General features: G+C 40.1%; 1 protein-coding gene across 3 annotated transcripts in view; it reads right to left on the bottom strand.

Annotated features, from left to right (window-relative positions):
- Nucleotides 1–15,643: 15,643 nt before the first annotated feature.
- Nucleotides 15,644–21,416, bottom strand: part of LOC140119131 (uncharacterized) — a 285,030-nt gene continuing 279,257 nt past the window's right edge. For all 3 annotated transcript variants that reach the window (XM_072137816.1, XM_072137817.1, XM_072137818.1), the window contains one exon: nucleotides 15,644–17,294. In XM_072137816.1, coding sequence (XP_071993917.1) covers nucleotides 17,130–17,294 — 165 coding nt within the window. In that variant the 3' untranslated portion in view covers nucleotides 15,644–17,129. The remainder of the gene's footprint in view (nucleotides 17,295–21,416) is intronic.

Below are 21,416 nucleotides of genomic sequence, written 5' to 3'. Positions count from 1 at the left end.
ATATTGCTCAGTGCTACAAAATAAAATAATGATCATGTTACTTTTCTTGTGGGTCCTTACAGATCCTACATTGGAAATTTCTGCGTAAAAGTACATCAGATCAGGTGAAACAAAATAAAATCAGCATGAAAAACGCACATAAAAACTGCACAGATTTTCTGCATGACAATCTGCTGCATATAAAGCGGTATTCTCACGAAGGCAAGTTTCTTAAATATATTCAGTATAACAAAATAACACATTCTCTAATTCACTGTTATTAACAGAAATACAGCATTTCACAGATATAAGCCCAAGCTGTCTCTATCAGTCCTGCTGTACACAATTTCAGTTGTTTCCGACCCTGGATATTATGACTCTAGGGTCGGCAGACATCTTGCCTGATGCTTGGAGCTAAGCTCCTCTCTGTCTGTAGCCCCTCCCCTCTGCATTCCAGGATGAGCTCACACTGATACACACTCACTTCCTGCCAGCAAACATCAGCAGCAGCGAGAGGAGAGCTACAAGCTACAGGCAGATTAGTTCTTTATTGGGGGAAGGGGGAGGGATCTGTTTGAGCAGAAATGTAGCAGAGCTGAGAGTGTCATTGTGTGTAAATGCATCTCATGGATTTCATCATCTCATCTTTGATCTCATCTCTCTTTCTATGTTTCAGATATTAGTACAATGTTTAGAAGGTAGATAAAGGTGTAGATAAACCTTTACCTTGTTAATCTAATCACACTTCCAGCTCACAGAACTAGATGGGTCATAAAGTGTCTGCTTAGAGAGTCCCTGCCCACACTCTGGAATCTTACACTGACCATCAGTGTGATAGTTTTATTGCTGGTTTAGCTCCTGAGTAAAATTGTAAAAACTATCTTTATTGTGTAAAAATCACTAGGGGATTGAATTTTTGTTTTGTGGGCAAACACATTTAAGGATCTCTTTGATCATCGCTACAAACTGCTACATCCAATGTGGTGTCACTCAATGCTCCTAGGATGGCTATGGGTAAACAGGGGCCTGCAGCACTATATTGTGCTGTCTGCTTCCTGAAACATTAAAGGGAACCTGTCACCAGGGACCTCATTTTCACTAAAGACAGGTTATAGGAGTCCATTACAGCTGGATTGCAAATATGTTTTTCTACCATATGCATTACGATATGTGTGTGTTTTAATTTACCTTGCACCCTGACAGAATACTGTTCTGAGTCCCAGGTCTATTTTGGTTTGGACTTGTGCTGCTCACTCACTCCTTTGCGTTTCTTCACTCCTCTGTGCTCCTGTACAGCTGCTCCCTCCCCCACTGATGTCAGCTCACCAGGCTGTGACCTTTGCCCCTTTGTGAGTGAAGGAGCAGGAGGGAGGAGTTGCTGATGTGTTGCTGTAGTATGGCAGTATAGATAGATAGAATCCATCAGACAACCTAGGGTTAAAGTACCCTAGGTAGTCTGAAAAATAGTGAAAGTAAAAATAAAAAAATGTTTAAAAAAATTATACTAAATATAGAACTGATATAACTATTAATAAACAGTAAAAATCATAAACACATTAGGTATGGCTGCGTCTGAAAATTCCTGGTCAAAATATAAAAAAAAGCACCCAAAGTCGCTTTTTTGCCATTTTGAAAAATATAAAAAAGTCTAGAAAAAGTGATCAAAAGGTTGCACAGTCCTAAAAATGACAGCAATGAAAGCGGCATCAAAAGTCACAAGAAATTACACAACCCACAGCTCCATAAACCGAAGTATGAAAAAGTTATTGGCGCTAGAAGATGGCAAAATAAAGAAAAAAATTTGTACAGGAGGTTTTAATTGAAAATGTATGGAAACATTATAAAACCTATACAAATTTGGTATCCCCGTAATCGTACCGACCCAAAGAATAAAGTAGACATGTCATTTCGGGTGCACAGTGAAAGACGTAAAATCCAAGCCCTCAAGAATATGGTGCAAATTCATTTTTTCATCATTTTCACTGCATTTGGAATTTTCCCTCTTCCCAGCACACGGCATGGAATATTAGATACTGTCAATAGGAAGTAAAATTTGTTACACAGAAAATAAGCCATCACACACGTGTAAAAAAAAATTATAGATTTCTGAAGGTGGGGAGTGAAAAATAGAAATGAAAAAACAAAAAAAGGCCAGGTCTAAACATAGACATTTTCAATGGTATGATATCAATATAATAGTATATGATATAAGGAGTTTCCTTAATGTACAATAACTGTAGAAATGTAACTTCAGAGACAGTGCGAAAAAAATGCCATTTATGGGATTGGTGATTACTTACATTACTAAGCCCCTTCTGCTGCCCTGCACATAAAATTCCAGAAAACTAATGAGTGCCAAGCAAAAACAGCTCTTGGAGAGCGAAGAATACAGAAAAAACAACAATAGAAAGAACTTACAAGAGAGTTCTCCTCACTGGATCTTTAATACCAAATAACCCTCTCAATGCCATAACTACATTGAGACTAAAGACACACACAGTAAAAGAAGAGTCAATATTCACATACATATTTTGTTATGTACAATGCCTTGAGTTATGTACTGCACTGTCAGTAGTTTTATACACAGAAATGTACAAGATAGGTAGGGATAGAATAGAAAAATTATATTGATGCAGGCTATGATCTGTATAATAGCTATAACTAGCTGTTTTATATGCATCTCTGCATCCAAAAACCAGACACCATATCATCCAAAAGCCATCACAAACACGACTGCAGATGCCCAATCTATTGCGCTACAACAGGCAACATTTCTCATAGAATATTTAAGCCAACTAGAAATTACCCCTCATTCCAGGCCTGTCGCTGCCACCTTTCCATCTATGTAGCAATAATTAATAAAAGACTGTGAAACGCAGTGAAGTTAGTCGTATAAGTGCTTAATGGTGAACAAAAGTAACATATAATAGGGTCATGTGTAAGTGTGAAGAACATAAAGAATTGGTAAAACATTCCATAGGCATCAGAATAAACCAGGAAGAGATAGTGACCGTGTTCAGAGATGAAGAAAACCGGATCACAAGCCTTTCTTTCCTTTCCAAGATGGATATGGTGGGCATCTGTATGCTTAGACTTCAAAAGAGACTCACTTTGAGTGCGTTACACTGCAGCAAGAAAATTAAATAAAACCAATTAGTCTGCCAATGCTACCGCCTGGTAGCAGAAATGTTTTTTATTATCTTTGAACCCCTGACTGTCCTCTCTCGTGCCGACACTGCAAGGGCACCCTTTAACACAGACATACTGTAATATGCTGACGCCCGTTCACAGCCTTTTCTGTGGGGCCCGAGGTTCTGACCTCTTCATGTATCTGCTGGAGGGCTGCACAGTGTTTATTTCTACTCCAAGTCCTACCTGGTGTAAAAATATTCTGCAACATGTGAACTTTCACTAGCTTTCTGGTGTAGGATCCCTGATAAATATCCCCCATTGTCAATGCCCGAGAAAGTGTCCTGAAGGATGAGAAGTTATTGCTGTCTGCTCCATCTTTACTGGAAGTCCAAGGAGATCAAAAGGCAAATGTACTGTTGTTTGTACCTAAAGGTCTAGGGTAACGTGTTTAAGAAAAATCTCATTCTCATGGAGTATATCCAAAAATGGTCTGCGGAAACCTGTTGTCTGACCAGGCAGAAGCTTGCTGATCCAAGACAAAGAAGGCAAGCACCATATGGAAAGACTTCACACCAGGAAAGAGGAGATAAACAAGGAAGGAAGAGGAGTCCAGCAAGAGAAAACTTTTTATATCTCTTTTGCATTTTGAGTAATACCATGTGCAAGCTCAATAAACAAATGTCAACCCTAAAAACAAAAAACCTGGCAACAATAAAAAAAATTAGCGTAGCTTGGTTCGTACAGCTGCCACTCCATAGACAGATCCTGTACTCATGTTCAGTTTCTACTCACTGTACAAGTGCTGATGGAGCAGGGGTAGGGGGAGACAGTTTAACAGTCTGGAAAGCCAGATCACAGAGGGGCTAGGGTAGCCCCTTAGTGTCAAAAGCAAACTTTTTAAAGTTGATTTTCGAAGGAAAGAGGCCATAGATGACAAATATAAGAAGATTAAGACCATCATGGTCCCTGGATGATCACTATTGATTTTGATGGTAGAGTTCTTTTGAGGAGGGTTAGTGATGTTAGTATTTGTAAATTTAATGGGGTGAGAAAACCTGTGGAAAAAAAATAAAAGTGAAAACAAACTATGGTCAACCATTGGAGGAGTTGTTTGTATCATATTAAATGATACAACATTAAAATTGTTATTACAGCTCATAATAGTTAAATATTCTATTTTAATCTTCCCATCCACTGTCAGGGATGTTATATTCAGTAGTAGCTGTGAATTGATTATAATAATTAGTTCTGGGAATGGTTAAGACTTGTAAAATGCTTCTGCTAAAATGTTTCCTTTAAATAAGTTGTGGGCATCAAGGAAAGCAAAGATATCAAGAGTGAACAAGTTACACCCCCGTGGGAGGTATTCATTTTAATGAAACTGGCACAGCTACATTAATGCAAGTGTAATTTACAATGGTCATGTAATGTTTATTATGGAGACAGACAAGTGTTAATGCCTCCGCAATTATAAAATCTCTCATTTGCACAAGCAAGTAAGCCCATCCCGTGGTGGTTTAAGTAATAAATGAAGACACTAATAGGTCACTTCATTTTTCTAGAAAAATACTTGGAGGCCAATAAATATTTAAATGATGTATGTCAATGCATCATTTACATAATGTTTGCACAGATTAGGGTAAAATAATTTTGATGACGGGTACACAACTTACCTATAACTTTTACAGCTATTACATCATTGGAGGAACTCATTGGTGTAGAAACCTGGGTACTGATAAGTACAGCTGACAGTACTCACCTCTCCCGGGCGGGTATTTATCTGCTCTAAGGGGTGGTATTTAGTGCTGTACTTTGGTATTTATAATTTTTGAGGAGGCATATTGTGCTGCAATGTGATAGTTGGTACTACTAGGATGCTGGACACTAGTGCAGCCCCTTTAAGTAGAGAAGCTTTGGGCTTGGAGGGACTTTATTTTAGATTCTATATCAGTTACTGGCATCAAAGGTTTAGTAAAAGACTCCAACTTTATTGACTGGACTTGATTGTTTTAAAATGTGTGACATTTTGCTTCATGAAAAGTTCAAGTGTAAAATCAGGAACGTGCTATCAGTTTTATTGTAATTCCCAACAGTAGCTGGTGTGAATTATAACACGTAGCCTGTGTACATTGGACTTTATCTTGCACCGTGGCCAGGAAAAGCATCGAATTCACAAAGAGATAACTTGCCCATAATAATGCCCATCCTCCCAACCTCCACCAAGAATGAAGACTGCCATTTGTAGTGTAAATGTGGTATATATTTATTTTTTATCTAACCATATGGCAAAAGAGTTCAGCTTTGTTTGTGCTATAAGGTGTTAATATGACTTTATTGATTTCTTGCAGCAGCTCCTAATACAAGTTATCACTTGGACAAGTATTGGAAGCCACGGCCATGTGTGGATCATAAAAGGAGAGGAAGAATAAAGGATATATGCTGCATCTTCTTCTTTTCACTCTACTCCTTGTTTTTGGCTTCAAAAAGTGCAACATAAAATTCTGAATATGTTAATGCTCACAAAATCGTTTATTAGAAAGGGTGTATAAAATTGTACTTTGTAAGCTGGGAAATGATTTTTTTTATCGATAAAAATTGTCAACAGGGAATATGTTGGCATTTCCTGTTTTTTTTTTTTACATTTATTTATAGATGGTGTGAAGGAAGCCGTGACGTTTCGGACCCCTGAAGGGTACGCAAGGTCACTTAGTTATCCTTATATAGACACTCCCAGAACGCACGGGCTCTGAGAGGCGCAGGAAGTGATTTAAAATTGTCCACACAACTTCTGGATATGGCACAACAATAAATCACAACCCTGAAGCCAAGGAGCTGCCACCAGTTCTCCTCTAATATAAGCGCGGTCTGTTACGGGATTATATAGGGTGAGGAACCAACCCGGCACCATATTATATAAGTGAGACTCGGACATGGGGAATTGTGAATCGAGAAAAAAAGAGCAGCACAGGTTAAATTTTAAATTTAATTGCCTTAAGGGCACACTAGACAATACAGTACACACAATAGATATATACAGTAAGCAAAGTACAAAGTACACAAGTCTCAGCGGTTCAGTGAGCCAGTTACCTTGTGTGTGGGTCTAATGGGGATGGATAGTCCACACTTTTAGATCCTCCCTGCGCTTGGTGATGGTAAGATTTCCCCCAGGTGAAAGACGATGTGGCCTTAGAGTTGCCTGATTACTGTATATACTTGAGTATAAGCCGACCCGAGTATAAGCCGAGACCCCTAATTTTACCACCGAAAACTGGGAAAACCTATTGACTCGAGTATAAGCCGAGGGTGTAGTATACAGCCAGCCCCCATGTAGTATACAGCCTGCCCCCGGTAGTATACAGCTTGCCCCCAGTAGTATACAGCTTGCCCCCCAGTAGTATACAGCCTGCCCCCAGTAGTATACAGCTTGCCCCCAGTAGTATACAGCCTGCCCCCAGTAGTACACAGCACAGCCCCCAGTAGTACACAGCACAGCCCCCAGTAGTATACAGCTTGCCCCCAGTAGTATACAGTCTGCCCTCAGTAGTATACAGCAGCCCCTATACAGATAAAGAAATAAACTTAATACTCACCCTCCGTTGTCCCGATGTTCGTCACGGCTCCCGGCGGCTTCCGATCCCCATCGCGGCTCCCGCGCTGGCCGTCGCACACTGTGGACGTCATCACAGTGTGCGTCGCGTCATATTGTGCGACAGCCAGCGCGATCTCCCGGCCAGTGAAGAAGCCGCCGGGAGCCGCGACAGGGATCGGGAGCCGCGAGGAACATCGGGGACACCGGAGGGTGAGTATTAATGTATTTATTTTTATCATTGACTCGTGTATAAGCCGAGGCGAGGTTTTTCAGCACATTTTTTGTGCTGAAAATCTTGGCTTATACACGAGTATATACGGTATATCAGGTGCAGACACACCTCTGTCCACCCTATGGGTCCCTCCTACCTGGTATCACGTTCCTAACTCTGGAGAAGCCATAGCTTCTAAAGGGGAAGTTGTAGGGTTATAGCATCATTAGATCTGGGTGAATCCCTGGATCCCACTGATGCCAAACCTGACCCATTTGCTATGGTCCTACCCAGAGGTATTTATATCTCTGGACCCAAAAGTGCTAGAGCCTCAGGAATTGGCTCACTCTGTGATTTCCTGACGATAAGAAATCCAAAAATGTAGTTGCCCTTTGGGGCGAGATGGACCAAATGGGGGGGGAGGATGCATGAAAACAATTTGGCTACAGAGAAAGTGGAGGCTGGGGGAAAGTGGGGAACTTGAGTAGGATAAGGACCCCCTGCCCCTGGCCACATTTATCACATGCTGCCATTGTTTAAATTGCACTTAAGCTGGGTACATACCTTAAAAAACTGGTTAAACAAATGGGTGTGACAGAGAAGCTACTGTAGGGGAAGTAAAATACCAAGTGTTATTGTCACTCGGACCCCCCTCCATACTAAGCATGGACAACTCATGTGCAGTAGAGCAGCTCTCTGTTCTCACTCATAGAAGGGGATCCTTAGCAATAGATAGCTGCATGCATTATAAGTCATAACGCCATACATGTTGCATATATGTTTTCACAAGGAATCTTTAAGCCCCCAAATCACCCAATTAGTTAAACCAACATGGTGTACGGCAGTATATAGGCTTTCCAGAAAATATTTTCCTTTTCCATTGATTTATTATTTTAGAGAAAATCCATCTGTTATTTTTATGAAAAATTGTTTTGCTGTGCACCAGGGGTGTGGCCTTGCCTGCTACAGCACCTATAATCTTCTATGTATGGGAAGCCAGCCATAAATTATATATGAAATTGTGCATGAATGAGGTGACCTTGTTGTATGCCTATCTATTATTCTCTCTTATGTTAAGTTATTGATTTAAATTTTTTGTCTCTATTGTGCAAGGAGTTTTTCGATCTTATCGCTATTTACTAAATGTTAATTTCTAGTGTCAAGTGTCCGTTAGGTCTATGTAATGAAGACCACATCGTAGCAGCATTCAAGTACATGTAGCCTCAAGGTCAGGTCTGACTGGAATAACACTGTGTGATTCACTGCCGTAAATCTGTAACACTTACATTTTTATCTACGTGACAAAACCTAATGTTACAATTTGGCATTAAGTCAACAAGACACATGATTTATGACCCAGGTTGCATTGATAATCAAATCTGCCATGCAGCATACTTAACCAATTACAAATTTAGGGCAAAATTATTGATCTGTTTACAACAGAAATTTGTTGGTGGTAACTTAGGCAATACCAAAGGCCAGAATGCCTGGCTTGTATGGCAAAGGGGCATGACCTTGCAAAGGGTGTGTGCATGTACACTCACCGGCCACTTTATTAGGTACACCTGTCCAACTGCTCGTTAACACTTAATTTCTAATCAGCCAATCACATGGCGGCAACTCAGTGCATTTAGGCATGTAGACATGGTCAAGACAATCTCCTGCTGTTCAAACCGAGCATCAGTATGGGGAAGAAAGGTGATTTGAGTGCCTTTGAACGTGGCATGGTTGTTGGTGCCAGAAGGGCTGGTCTGAGTATTTCAGAAACTGCTGATCTACTGGGATTTTCACGCACAACCCTCTCTAGGGTTTACAGAGAATGGTCCGAAAAAGAAAAAACATCCAGTGAGTGGCAGTTCTGTGGGCGGAAATGCCTTGTTGATGCCAGAGGTCAGAGGAGAATGGGCAGACTGGTTTGAGCTGATAGAAAGGCAACAGTGACTCAAATCGCCACCCGTTACAACCAAGGTAGGCAGAAGAGCATCTCTGAACGCACAGTACGTCGAACTTTGAGGCAGATGGGCTACAGCAGCAGAAGACCACACCGGGTGCCACTCCTTTCAGCCAAGAACAGGAAACTGAGGCTACAATTTGCACAAGCTCACCGAAATTGGACAGTAGAAGATTGGAAAAACGTTGCCTGGTCTGATGAGTCTCAATTTCTGCTGCAACATTAGGATGGTAGGGTCAGAATTTGGCGTCAACAACATGAAAGCATGGATCCATTCTGCCTTGTATCAACGGTTCAGGCTGGTGGTAGTGGTGTCATGGTGTGGGGAATATTTTCTTGGCACTCTTTGGGTCCCTTGGTACCAAGTGAGCATCGTTGCAACGCCACAGCCTACCTGAGTATTGTTTCTGACCATGTCCATCCCTTTATGAGCACAATGTACCCTGTAACATCTGATGGCTACTTTCAGCAGGATAATGTGCCATGTCATAAAGCTGGAATCATCTCAGACTGGTTTCTTGAACATGACAATGAGTTCACTGTACTCAAATGGCCTCAACAGTCACCAGATCTCAATCCAATAGAGCATCTTTGGGATGTGGTGGAACAGGAGATTCGCATCATGGATGTGCAGCCGACAAATCTGCGGCAACTGTGTGATGCCATCATGTCAATATGGACCAAAATCTCTGAGGAATGCTTCCAGCACCTTGTTGAATCTATGCCACGAAGAATTGAGGCAGTTCTGAAGGCAAAAGGGGGTCCAACCCGTTACTAGCATGGTGTACCTAATAAAGTGGCCAGTGAGTGTATATAGGGTTCAGCTAAGTTACATCAAAATTTGGAATATTTTGATGGCATAAACTAAGCCAACATGGCAGTTCCAAAAGTAGATTGGACTATGCCAGCCTTATCATTCAATATCCCCATAAATCTGGCACAGATCAAGTCTAGTATAAGTTTAACACGCATTTAATAAATGTGTTCCATTGTTTTGTATGTACTACACAAGCTAGTAGAGTTGTAATTTGTCACAATACCTCAATTTGAAGTGCAATACTGAGTTTAGTATCACTATCAGTGATACGAAAACAACACTTTACTTTCAAAGGGGGAACATACTGCAGAATATAATTTTAAGTAGCAGTTACCATGGTCCCGCTGGCATATCTAAGGCCCCTTCCACACTTGAGTTACAGATCACGTCAGAGTTTGATCAGGGAGGGATCAGGGTTTGGACAGTGAAAAACTGACATTTTGCATCAGAGTTCAATCAGTTTTTAGTCAGAGTTTGTTCAGTGTCTCCGTTTTTCACGCCCATTTTCAATGCAATTTCAATGCGTTTTTCACGCTCAGATCACATACGTGAAAGGACTCAGGACTGAGCTCTATCTTTTCTATGGCAATTGATGCGTGAAAAACGCATTGCACTTGCAAGTGTCTCAGAGTGCGATGCGTTTTTGATGTGTCTTCATAGACTTGTATGGTGCGTTTTTTACGCGCGTGACTTGCAAAAGTAGAGCATGCCGAGATTTAAATGTGCGTTAAAAAACATGCGCGTGTGAAAAAAAATGCAAGTCTGAAAAAGTCAAAAAGCACGCACAGAAAACATGCGTGAAAAACGCAAGTGTGGAAGGGGCCTAAGAGTTTCTTGCAGATGTGATGAGTATAATTCATTACTCTGGTGCAGGGGAGATAAGTTTTTCTCAGGGGTGTAAGGTCACACTACCCCACACACTAGAGTTTATAATGAATATCACAGAGACCTGCTGCTGAGCGCAGCTCCGTCACATATTGAGGGTTATCAAAAGCATTGACATATTTTAGAAAATGCTTTTCATTGAGCAACACAAAAGTAAAGTAAAAGTACAAAAGTTAAGAAAATAAATTGCCATGGTATTGTGAAAATGAAAGTATATTAGTTCTAAAGTTGGCCAGGAATTAACCCCTTAAAGCCGAAGCCCTTTTTCATTTTTGTGTTTTCATTTTTTACTCCCCACCTTCAAAAATCTATAACTTTTTTATTTTTCCATGTAAAGAGCTGGGTGACTGGCCTGTTTTCTGCGTAACAAATTGCACTTCATAGTGATGGTATTAAATATTCCATGCCGTTTGCTGGGAAGTAGGAAAAAATTTCCAAATGCAGTGAAATTGGTGGAAACACGCATTTGCGCCGTTTTCTTGTGGGCTTGCATTTTATGGCTTTCACTGTGCGTCATGTATGACATGTCTACTTTATTTTTTGGGTTGATGCAATCAAGGGGATACCAAATTTGTTTAGGTTTTTTTTGTTATTTTGCCATCTTCTGGCGCCTATAACTTTTTTCATACTTCAGTGTACGGAGTTATGGGTGGTGTCATTTTTTTCCCAATGCTTCTATTTTTAGGACTGTATGGTCTTTTGATCACTTTTAATAGAATTTTTTATATGTTTTTTTTATATTTTTTTATATTTTTCCCATATATAGGTTAAACGCTGTGAAAATCCATTATTATATTTTGATAAATCAGGCATTTTAGGACGTGGCGATACTTAATGTGTTCATGATTTTTACTGTTTATTTATATGACTTCTAGGGAAAGGGGGGTGATTTGAATTTTGATTCTTTTTAATATCATTTTATTTGAACTTTATTTTTTTACTATTTTTGAGACCCCCTAGGGTACTTTAACCCTAGGTTGTCCGATTGATCGTACCATATACTGCTATACTACAGTATGGCAGCGAATCGCACATTGTAATGAATAGGAAGACCCGCGGTTGTCATGGCAACTGATCGCCGCCCAACAATGACGTCACATGGATCAGCGATTTTCACGCATGGGCGTCGCCATCTTTTTGAAGCCACCAGCAGCTTTGCAGGTGGCAATGGATGGGTTAACACCCATGATCGGTGCTAACGGTAAGTGTTTGCTGCAATAATCATGGGCACTGATCTTCTCTCTTAAGTTTAAGTGGGTTGTCCGAGAATGAAAAAAAATTGATATATGGCTGAGAGGAAGTTAAAAAATAATAAACCACCTACTCTCCTCCGGTAGCAGGTTTCAAGGCTGTCGCTGGGCAACATTGAGTTTCAGTTCCTTCCAAAGATTCTCAATATGTTTCTCTATCTGTCCTCACTTCAGTACGGTGAAGTGGAATATCTTTATTTATTGTCCAAAGTAGACCATGTGTTCTGAGGAGTAATGCCCCAATTCATTACATCTAAACTAGACCAAGCCCCGATGATGCGAAATAAGTGCTGACAATAAGTGATTGGCTGTAGTTCTGCTGTGACCACTGACATTCTGGCACGGATAAAATGCTGTAATGAGGGGATAGGGCAATATACATTTTTTACCTATACCTGCTCTGGTCCCCTATTGAGTTTTCCTAAAGAGCATTTATCTTTCATGATAAACCATGGACACCTACTCGTAGATCCAGGCACGTGACTGTGGTAATTCTCTTGCATTTGTAATCCATAGCCTCCCTGCTTCTAAAATAAACTTTCAAAATTATGCGTATGAGCCTGAGGGTCTCTAAGGAGTGGTTCCAGAGTCCCTCAGTGATGTCTTTTCACTGGCTGTTACAATGAGCAGAGCCGGTCTCCTCTCTGCACTTCCTGATGCTGCTAGATGGAGAGAGAAGGGGGAGGGAGAGACATGTTCTCCTCATCATTATAATGGATGAAAAGACATCGCTGAGGGGCTCTGGGAACAACTGCCAGAGCTCCTCAGGGTCATTAGCATAATTTTAAAAGTTTATTTTAGAAGGAAGGAGGCCATGGGTTATAAATATATGAAGATTACCAAATTCACGGTGATTGGATCTATAAATAAATGTCCCTGGTATATCACAATTGATTTTGATAGATTTCCTTTAAAATCCTGAGATTTTGAAAGATTTATGTCTTGTATGTACAATTCTCTGACCTTTGTGAAAATCCACTAAAATCTATCTAAAAACATGGCTCAAACCATGTGGTGTCTTAGAGATTCACGTTGGAGGTAGTGCTGGAGAGTCCCCCAGCAATCTAATGTCTAAGAACCAACAAAGAAATTTTAAAGGGAATTGGTTACCTCACCTCAGCCAAACCATACATAGTAGATTATTCTGAATCTTAACAGTCTCCAATTGATTTCTTGGGGTTTTATGTTGCACAATTTAAAAAAATCTCCTTTTATTCTACCTATATAGAAAAGATAAAATCAAGGAAACAGGAAGCCAAACCATACAAACTCCCTCTGCCTCCTCATGACCGCTCTGCATCCTAACCTCCGCACCGTCACTCTGTATCCCCCAACACTGGCCGGCGCTTCTCCAGTAGGGTTGTCAGGTGGCTTCAAATGAAGGAATTTAAAATAGACCCGGGTTGGGATGATTTTGAAGCAGGGCAACTTTGAGGAGGCAAAGGGTGACTATATCATAGTATCATAGTATCATAGTATATAAGGCTGGAAGGAGACGCAAGTCCATCAAGTCCAACCTTCAAGAATTAAATAAATGTTTTATCCCCATAACCCGTGATATTTTTTCTCTCCAGAAAGTCATCCAGGCCTCTCTTGAACATGTACATAGAGTCGGCCATAACAACCTCCTGCGGCAGAGAGTTCCATAGTCTCACTGCTCTTACAGTAAAGAACCTTTGTCTATGGTGATGGTAAAATTGCCTCTCCTCTAGGCGTAGAGGATGCCCCCTTGTCCTGGTCACAGGCCGAGGTATAAAAAGATCTTTGGAGAGATCCTTGTACTGTCCGTTCAGGTATTTGTACATTGTAATGAGGTCTCCCCTCAGTCGTCTTTTTTCTAAACTGAATAATCCCAAATTTTGTAATCTGTCAGTGTATTCTAATCCCCCCATTCCCCTAATAATCCTGGTTGCTCTCCTCTGCACCCGTTCCAGCTCTATTATATCCTTTTTATACACTGGTGCCCAAAACTGTACACAATATTCCATGTGTGGTCTGACCAGGGATTTGTATAAGGGCAAAACTATGTCTTTATCATGAGAATCTATTCCTCTCTTGATACATCCCATTATTTTATTTGCTTTAGCAGCAGCCGCCTGGCTCTGGTCACTAAAATTAAGTTTACCATCCACCAATACGCCCAAGTCCTTTTCAGCTTCAGTTTTACTAAGTAATTGACCGTTTAGAACATAATTATACTTTTTGTTTCCATGGCCCAAGTGCATAACTTTACATTTATCTACATTAAACCTCATCAACCATTTCTCTGCCCATCCCTCAAGCTTCCACAAATCCCTCTGTAATGCTAAACTATCGACCTCAGTATTTATTACTTTACACAGCTTAGTATCATCTGCAAATATTGAAACTTGACTGTGTAAACCCACTACAAGGTCATTAATAAAAATATTAAAAAGAATTGGCCCCAATACTGACCCCTGTGGCACTCCACTGGTAACATCAACCCAATCTGAGAATGTGCCATTAATGACCACCCTCTGTTTTCTATCACAAAGCCAATTACTTACCCAGATACACAGATTTTCTCCTATTCCCAGCAGTCTCATTTTATATACCAACCTTTTATGTGGCACGGTGTCAAATGCCTTTGAGAAGTCCAGATATACAACATCCACAGCGTCCCCCAGATCCAGTCTTGAACTTACCTCCTCGTAGAAACCAATCAGATTAGTCTGACAGGACCGATCTCTCATAAACCCATGCTGACGCTGGGTTATAAGGTTGTGCACAGTGAGATACTCCAGGATAGCATCTCTAATAAACCCCTCAAATATTTTCCCCACCACAGCAGTTAGACTTACGGGTCTGTAGTTTCCAGGATCGCTATTTGATCCTTTTTTGTATATTGGTACCACATTTGCTATGCGCCATTCCTGTGGAACATAACCAGTCCTCAGTGAATCTTCAAATATTAAAAATAACGGTCTGTCTATCACCGTACATAATTCATGCAGAACCCGGGGGTGTATGCCATCTGGCCCCGGTGATTTATCTATCTTAGTGGTTGCGAGGCGGCGCCGTACCTCTTCCTGGGTTAAACTGTTGACATTATAAAAAGAATTAATATTATTCCTCATTGTGTCTTCCACCAGGGGATTTTCCTGGGTAAAGACAGTTGAGAAGGCGACATTCAGTAGATTGGCCCTTTCCTCATCTCCTTCCACCATGACCATGGTTGAGCTCCCACTGGTGATGAGTGCATATGTTTGAGAGTAGTAGCCCCTCATTTTCCATCAAGTGAAAGGGCGGCTGCTGGGCAGGATAATCATCAAAAATGTTTACGCTATTGTAGCTTATTTTCATAAGGCGAAAGAAGAATAGTGCCCTACAATGTACTCTGTGTGGTTTTAAGACCAGACTTTCGATAACTATCTTTTCGTTGTTCTGCAGCAAAACACTGGATTTTTATTTTTACAACATTCTGCTGCTACAATTGATTCTCCCCGTTCACCTTCTGTTAAACAGGAAAGCACTGCGTAGAGCTGGTGTCAATCATACTGCATGGTCTGAAGTTCTTTACATTTTAGCTTGTAGAGTATGAAGTTTGGAAGGAGTCATTAAATGGATCATATCAAATGTAAAATCTGCACAATACACAATGTAGAATCTTCAGTATGAAGCAGATATGCAAATGAGCCGTCTTCCCAGAAAGCTTTATTGCTGATGATGTGGCTTGACTACGAATAACTTGATCAAACAATCTGTCCGTCTTTCAGAGTCCTTGAGATTCGGCACTCCTGTAATTTGGGATCACGTCACTCGTCTTATGTTAACCACAGAAGAAAATATGACAAGCGTTACACAGAACTCAATTCTTAGAATTTTATTTCAACAAAATCGGTTTTTTAAACTCTATGGAAAATAAGGCAAAAATTTACAGAGTATATAAGAATAAATTGACCTAAAGATAATGAAGGTATACTATATGAACATGCCATGTAAAGGACTAGCAGGTACTATATTGTGGTCTGAAGGAACACTGGACCACCCCAAATTGGAGTTTCATTTTTCAATGCATCCACTTATTAAAAATATAAACGGACCCTAAAAGTTTGTATATGAATTTGTTCATGCAATCCAAATGGGGCAGCAAAATTTGATTCACATAAAGAAAATTGGATGGAGTTTATTATACTTCCCAGTAGTTTGCAAGAACACAATACCACATATTGCCATGGTTTGTATTACAAAGGGGGCTGTCCACATTCATCAAATAATTGATATTGTTTTTGTGATGAAAAGATATAGTTTTCCAATATACTTTCTGTATCACCACTTTCTAGATCTCCACTTGCTGTCATTAAACAGGAAGCTTCATTGTTGACTTCCTGTAGATAAAAACCTGTCCCTGGTCATGTGATGGCACACAGGTGCACGGCTCATTATAAACACACAGCTCTGATTACAATAATAATGAGCCGTGCACCTGTGTGACTTCACATGATTGCACAGATTTCTATCTACAATAGTAAACAAGAAGCAAGACGTAAACAATCAATCTTAATATAAAACTGAAACTGAGATATTGATACAAGAATAATGGGAAATTAAACAGTATAACTAAGTGGTAGGACTTCTCAGCATTATTGGCATGTGGGAATGAGCCAATACCCAAACAGAACAGTTATCTGCCTTGGGAAACCATGCAACCTTCTACTTTTAACTTTGTTACATAAGTCCCAATAAGTATCCATGCAGGTATATGGGAAATTTCAATTTCTATCGGGCAAATGTAAAACCAATGCATCTGCTATGCCAGTGTTTCTCCATGGATAGAAAAGCATTATATATATGCCGATATTGACTTAACAAAGGGGGCTACTCGCCACTCATTGATGATCCATATATCCATGCTGCATTGGGGGTAAAGACAAGGTTTTGAATGCAGTTTTAAAGTAAGAATCAAAATACAATAAATATAAACATTTCTACAAGGACCAACACTAACACTCTTCAGACCTTCTTTTGTCATCTGGGCAAGGCCCACAATAAGATCGTATTGATACATACACATACGCTTGCTCTGGGCACACGTCTCCCTGCATTAGCAGGTGGCAAGGACATTTCCTGAGATTTGCGGTTGTTGTGACCCCCAGCGTGTCTTGTGGCTGCGCTGGAGTCAGGAGCTCTGGTTATACAGCATTAAATATTAACTATATAGTATTAATAATGAAGGATGACAGCTCCTTATTCAGACAGTCCAAGGTTGTCTTCTACCTTGTACATTTCTTTCCTCCAGACTGTGCATATCCAATGCATTGCAGAAGCTTTTTTTGAAGCAATATGCTAAGTCTTCAGGGTTCTTTGTCCCTTAATGTCATGGATGGCATAGAGAATAATATTGTGGTATCATCCCCAGAATCGGAGTCCTCTTCATCTATCTGACTCATGTACCGCACACTAGCCGGATGATACTCTGTGATCTTTGTGCTATCGCAGAGTCTAGATTGAAGAGCCACCTGAAAAGACAAAATTATAAATCAGAGCTGTTTTCCAGATCAGGATGTGCGTCCGTGCAGAGGTTTTAGTATTCCTAGTACCTAAATGGGAAGTATGCAAATATGTTTTTTAAGGTGTTAAAGAGGACTTGTCACCCAGAATTTCGGCAGAATTCCTAGTGCTAAAACAAATGCAGCAGTGTTACAATGACCGGACGCCGGACCGTATGACCTACAACAAGTCTAAAAACATGATGTGGGATTAAGCCAATCCAGAAGGAATAGACTCCCAACTATAGACAGCACTGTTTCAACCTGGTTGGGTCACCTCAGTACAGTGTAGGGATCTGGTTCGGCTGTGTGAGAGGCTATTGACTAGGGTCAGAAGGTAAGAATTCTCCTTATGGAGAGGTTGCCAATTAAGGCCGCCTTATAGGCTGTTCCTTCTGGAACAGATATACTGGTTTGGCTTATTCCCACATCATGTTTTTGGACTTCTTGTGGAGATACTTGGTGTTAAGGAGGCTGCTTTTCAATGTAGCGAAAGGAGGCATTGTTTTCCTTTGCATACATCCCAGAATTCCCCTATGTCTCCACATGCCTATAAGGTGGCCTTGATTGGCAACGTCTCAAAAGGAGAACTACTACCTTCTGACCCTAGTGCATAAATGAACAAGCTGTTTATAGCCAGACATATCTAAATAGAGATGAGCACATTGTGGATGCCAATTGACCCCGGAGTAAAATGCACATTGTGACATAATTTTGCTGTATATAGTTTTAGACCTTTTTTTTTTATGTTATTTCAGACAAGTGGTGGTAAGAAGTGTAAACTTATACTACATATTCAAGAGATTTATCACTCTGCGATAAGCCTTTTCTACATACTAATAAGGTTGTAGGCCCAACATTTTTCTTTACCCATCCAGTGTTCTCCAGGTAGACCTTATTTTTTTTAGCATATAGTATAATCAGTTAAACTATATTTTGGGCTCTTATTCATTGTAACCTAAACAAAGGGCTTTAATTGAACAGATTAACACTTAATCATTTCTGGGTTGCAAAAAACAAAACAAAAAACAAATCCAACAGTGCAACATTGTATTTTGGTGGTGGTGTTTACCATACAAAAATAGCTAGGTAGGGAATATTTTATAAATCAGAGTTCAGACCTCCGCTTATCACAAGAAGCAGCTCCCTATTTGTGCGAGACTGCTGGAAATGGCCATAAGGTGTAGCTACTGCTACCTTTATTTGGAGGAACAATGCAACCCTGTTCCTGTGATTGAGGGACTTTCAGTGGTCAGACTCTAACCAATTGTCAAGTTGTATGTATGACCAAACCTTCATAGGGGCAAGTTTTATAGGGCATATCTTAGCACAAATTTTCTGGCTAAAAACCCCTTGCAAAATTGCCATTCAGCTGAAATCAATGGGACACTGCCGCTGCTGATGTTATAAAATGGAAGCAACATGTCCTTTATTATGTGTGCAAAACCAAACATCGAATTTTGACCCTTTTTTCTGGATGAAAATCTGGATCAAAAAGCCATCATGGCAATATTCTACACTAAGAGATTTGTCAAATGTTTTTGAAGAATTTATTTATTTTGGCCTTCCTTCTAGTGGTTTGTGGCTTGTCTGTACGGTTTCTTCACACGCTTCAAGTTATATATGGTTGAATTCAAAGGGTTGTAACAAAACAATGCTGCATCAGACTATAAAGGTAGGATAACTTACAAAAGAAGCGCCTTTAGGCGCTACCCTTAAAATGACATATTTTAATGGAAATTTACAATCCAAATCACACAAGGATAAACCAGGAACACTTACTCATAGATCCAGTGACCACAACTGTGGTAATCATCTAATATTTCTTATCCATAGCTTCCTTCCTTTTAAAATAAACTTTTACAATTTATGCCTGAAGGGCTCTGTGCTCTGGACTAGTGCATTCCACCCTCCCACTGTGTGCTGAAACTTACTCTGCTAGAGTGAGATTACACCAGAAAGGGGGAATGCAGAGGCAAAGAGTGAGGCAGCACAGAGGGTCTCTGGTAAGTCCTCCAGAAGTCCTTCTGGCTCAGTTTATTTTGGAAGGAAGGCCATGGATAACAAATATAAGAAGATTACCACAGTCACAGTGCCTGGAGCTATGAGTAAGTGGTTTATCATGATGAATTTTGATAGTAGGTTCCCTTTAACATACATGAGGCAAAATAAACAATGTCCTTTAGTATAAAGCTGAGGGTCACAACTAAATGCAATAGGGATGTATTAGGCTATTTGTTTGGGTCATGAGAAAAGGAGTCAGGTCACAATGTGCAGGGTCAATATTAACTATAAAATGTGATTGCACATGGTTATATAAAATTGATACCTCACAAATGGTAAGTTGTACCTGTATATAACTCACATAAACATAGCACCCACTGCCTCTAATGATTGTAATTAAACTAATTCTAAACTTATAAGCAGCTTGTTTTCATTCTAAACTTCCCTGTTCTTGAAATATAAAAGTCTATTCCCGCATAGCTGTGCTGAGAACAGGGTATTTTAAGAAATGATTGGGGAAATGTGTCAAAAATTTGCTGATAAAGAAAAGCAGCATAAAATGTGACCATCATTAATTATTATTATTATAAGATTACTCCCAACACCAACGTGAAATGAAAAGTGACTGAAGCAGCAGCAAAATGGAGAACTATGAAGAATAACTTAAATGAGATCCCAGCTCTAATTACCGACAGCAGCATTTACTATACATACACACACACACATATATATATATTATATATATACACAAACACCGTATATATTTCTCATTTGCTACACACAAATACAAAAATACTCAAAATGGAAATTCAATATTATGCAAAAAAAAAAACCCATTATGAACTAAATAACTATTGATTTAACATATATTTTGGTAGATAGTAGGACTAGAATACTAGTAAGACTACCAGTAGATTCACTTATGGTATACTAGTCCTACTCTATAATAGCAGCACTGCACAGAGCTTGCCAAATCGGTCCCTGTCTCCATGGGGCTCACAATCTAATAAACCTACCAGTATGTTTTGGAGTGTGGGAGGAAATCGGAGGACCCATAGGAAACCCGCGCAAACATGGAGAGAGCATACAAACTCTTTGCAGATGTTGACCCTGGGACTTGAACCCAGGTCTCCAGCGCTGCAAGGCTGTAATACTATCCACTAAACCCCCATGCTGCCCCATATCTTTATCTGCTTTTATAATAACCTAGAACACCACAATTTGGATGATGTAAAATACGGTTTTACCAGTGTACAGTTTATTAACTTGCCAAGCCGGAGAGGTCAACGGCTCAGGCTGGACCAGGCAGGACTTAAATAAATAAATTATAAGCCCATGAAGCCGAGAGATGCTCAGGTAACGTAAGCCTGAGTGCTTCAGTCTAATTTGCATATTTCAAAACTCTATTTTTTATTCAAATGACAGTGTTCTACAATTATTATTAATGCTATTCCAGGCAAATGAAGACGGAAGGAGCATGTGAGTAGGACTAAATGAATCTGATGGTATATGTCCTTTAAGGGATTTTCTGGAGTAGTGGGTATTGATATTAATACTAATACTGTAATAATAATCTTTATGTATAAAGCAGCGCTTTACAGATAAGTTTTAGTTTGTATAAGTGAACAGGGTGAGCAGGCAATACCCAGAGTATGGAGCTCTGCAATACTTCTAGCACTGCTCTCCATATGCTTCATAAAGGCATCTAGACCCTTTAGAAGCTCCTCACTGCTGTCCCTACTGTGACCAGCGCCTGAGGCAGACTATTCCACAGGTTGATAGTTCTCATACCGTATATTCTCGTGTATAAGCAGAGTTTTTCAGCACAAAAGATGTGCTGAAAAACCTCACCTCAGTTTATAAAGGAGTCAATAAAAAAAAAAAAAAGTAATACTTACCCTCTGGCGCGAGGATCCTTGGCTCGACTCCCGAATGAGTATCGCCAGAGGGTGAGTATCAAGTTAATTTTTTTTAATGTGCTTTGCATACAGGGGACTGGCTGGCTGCATACTACAGGGGGCTGGCAGGCTATATACTACATGGGGCTGGCTGTATACTACAGGGGGCGGGGCTGGCTGTATACTACAG

The sequence above is a fragment of the Engystomops pustulosus genome, chromosome 2, assembly GCF_040894005.1.
Source record: "Engystomops pustulosus chromosome 2, aEngPut4.maternal, whole genome shotgun sequence".
Taxonomy (NCBI): Eukaryota; Metazoa; Chordata; class Amphibia; order Anura; family Leptodactylidae; genus Engystomops; species Engystomops pustulosus.
This window is presented reverse-complemented; position numbering and strand designations above follow the sequence as displayed.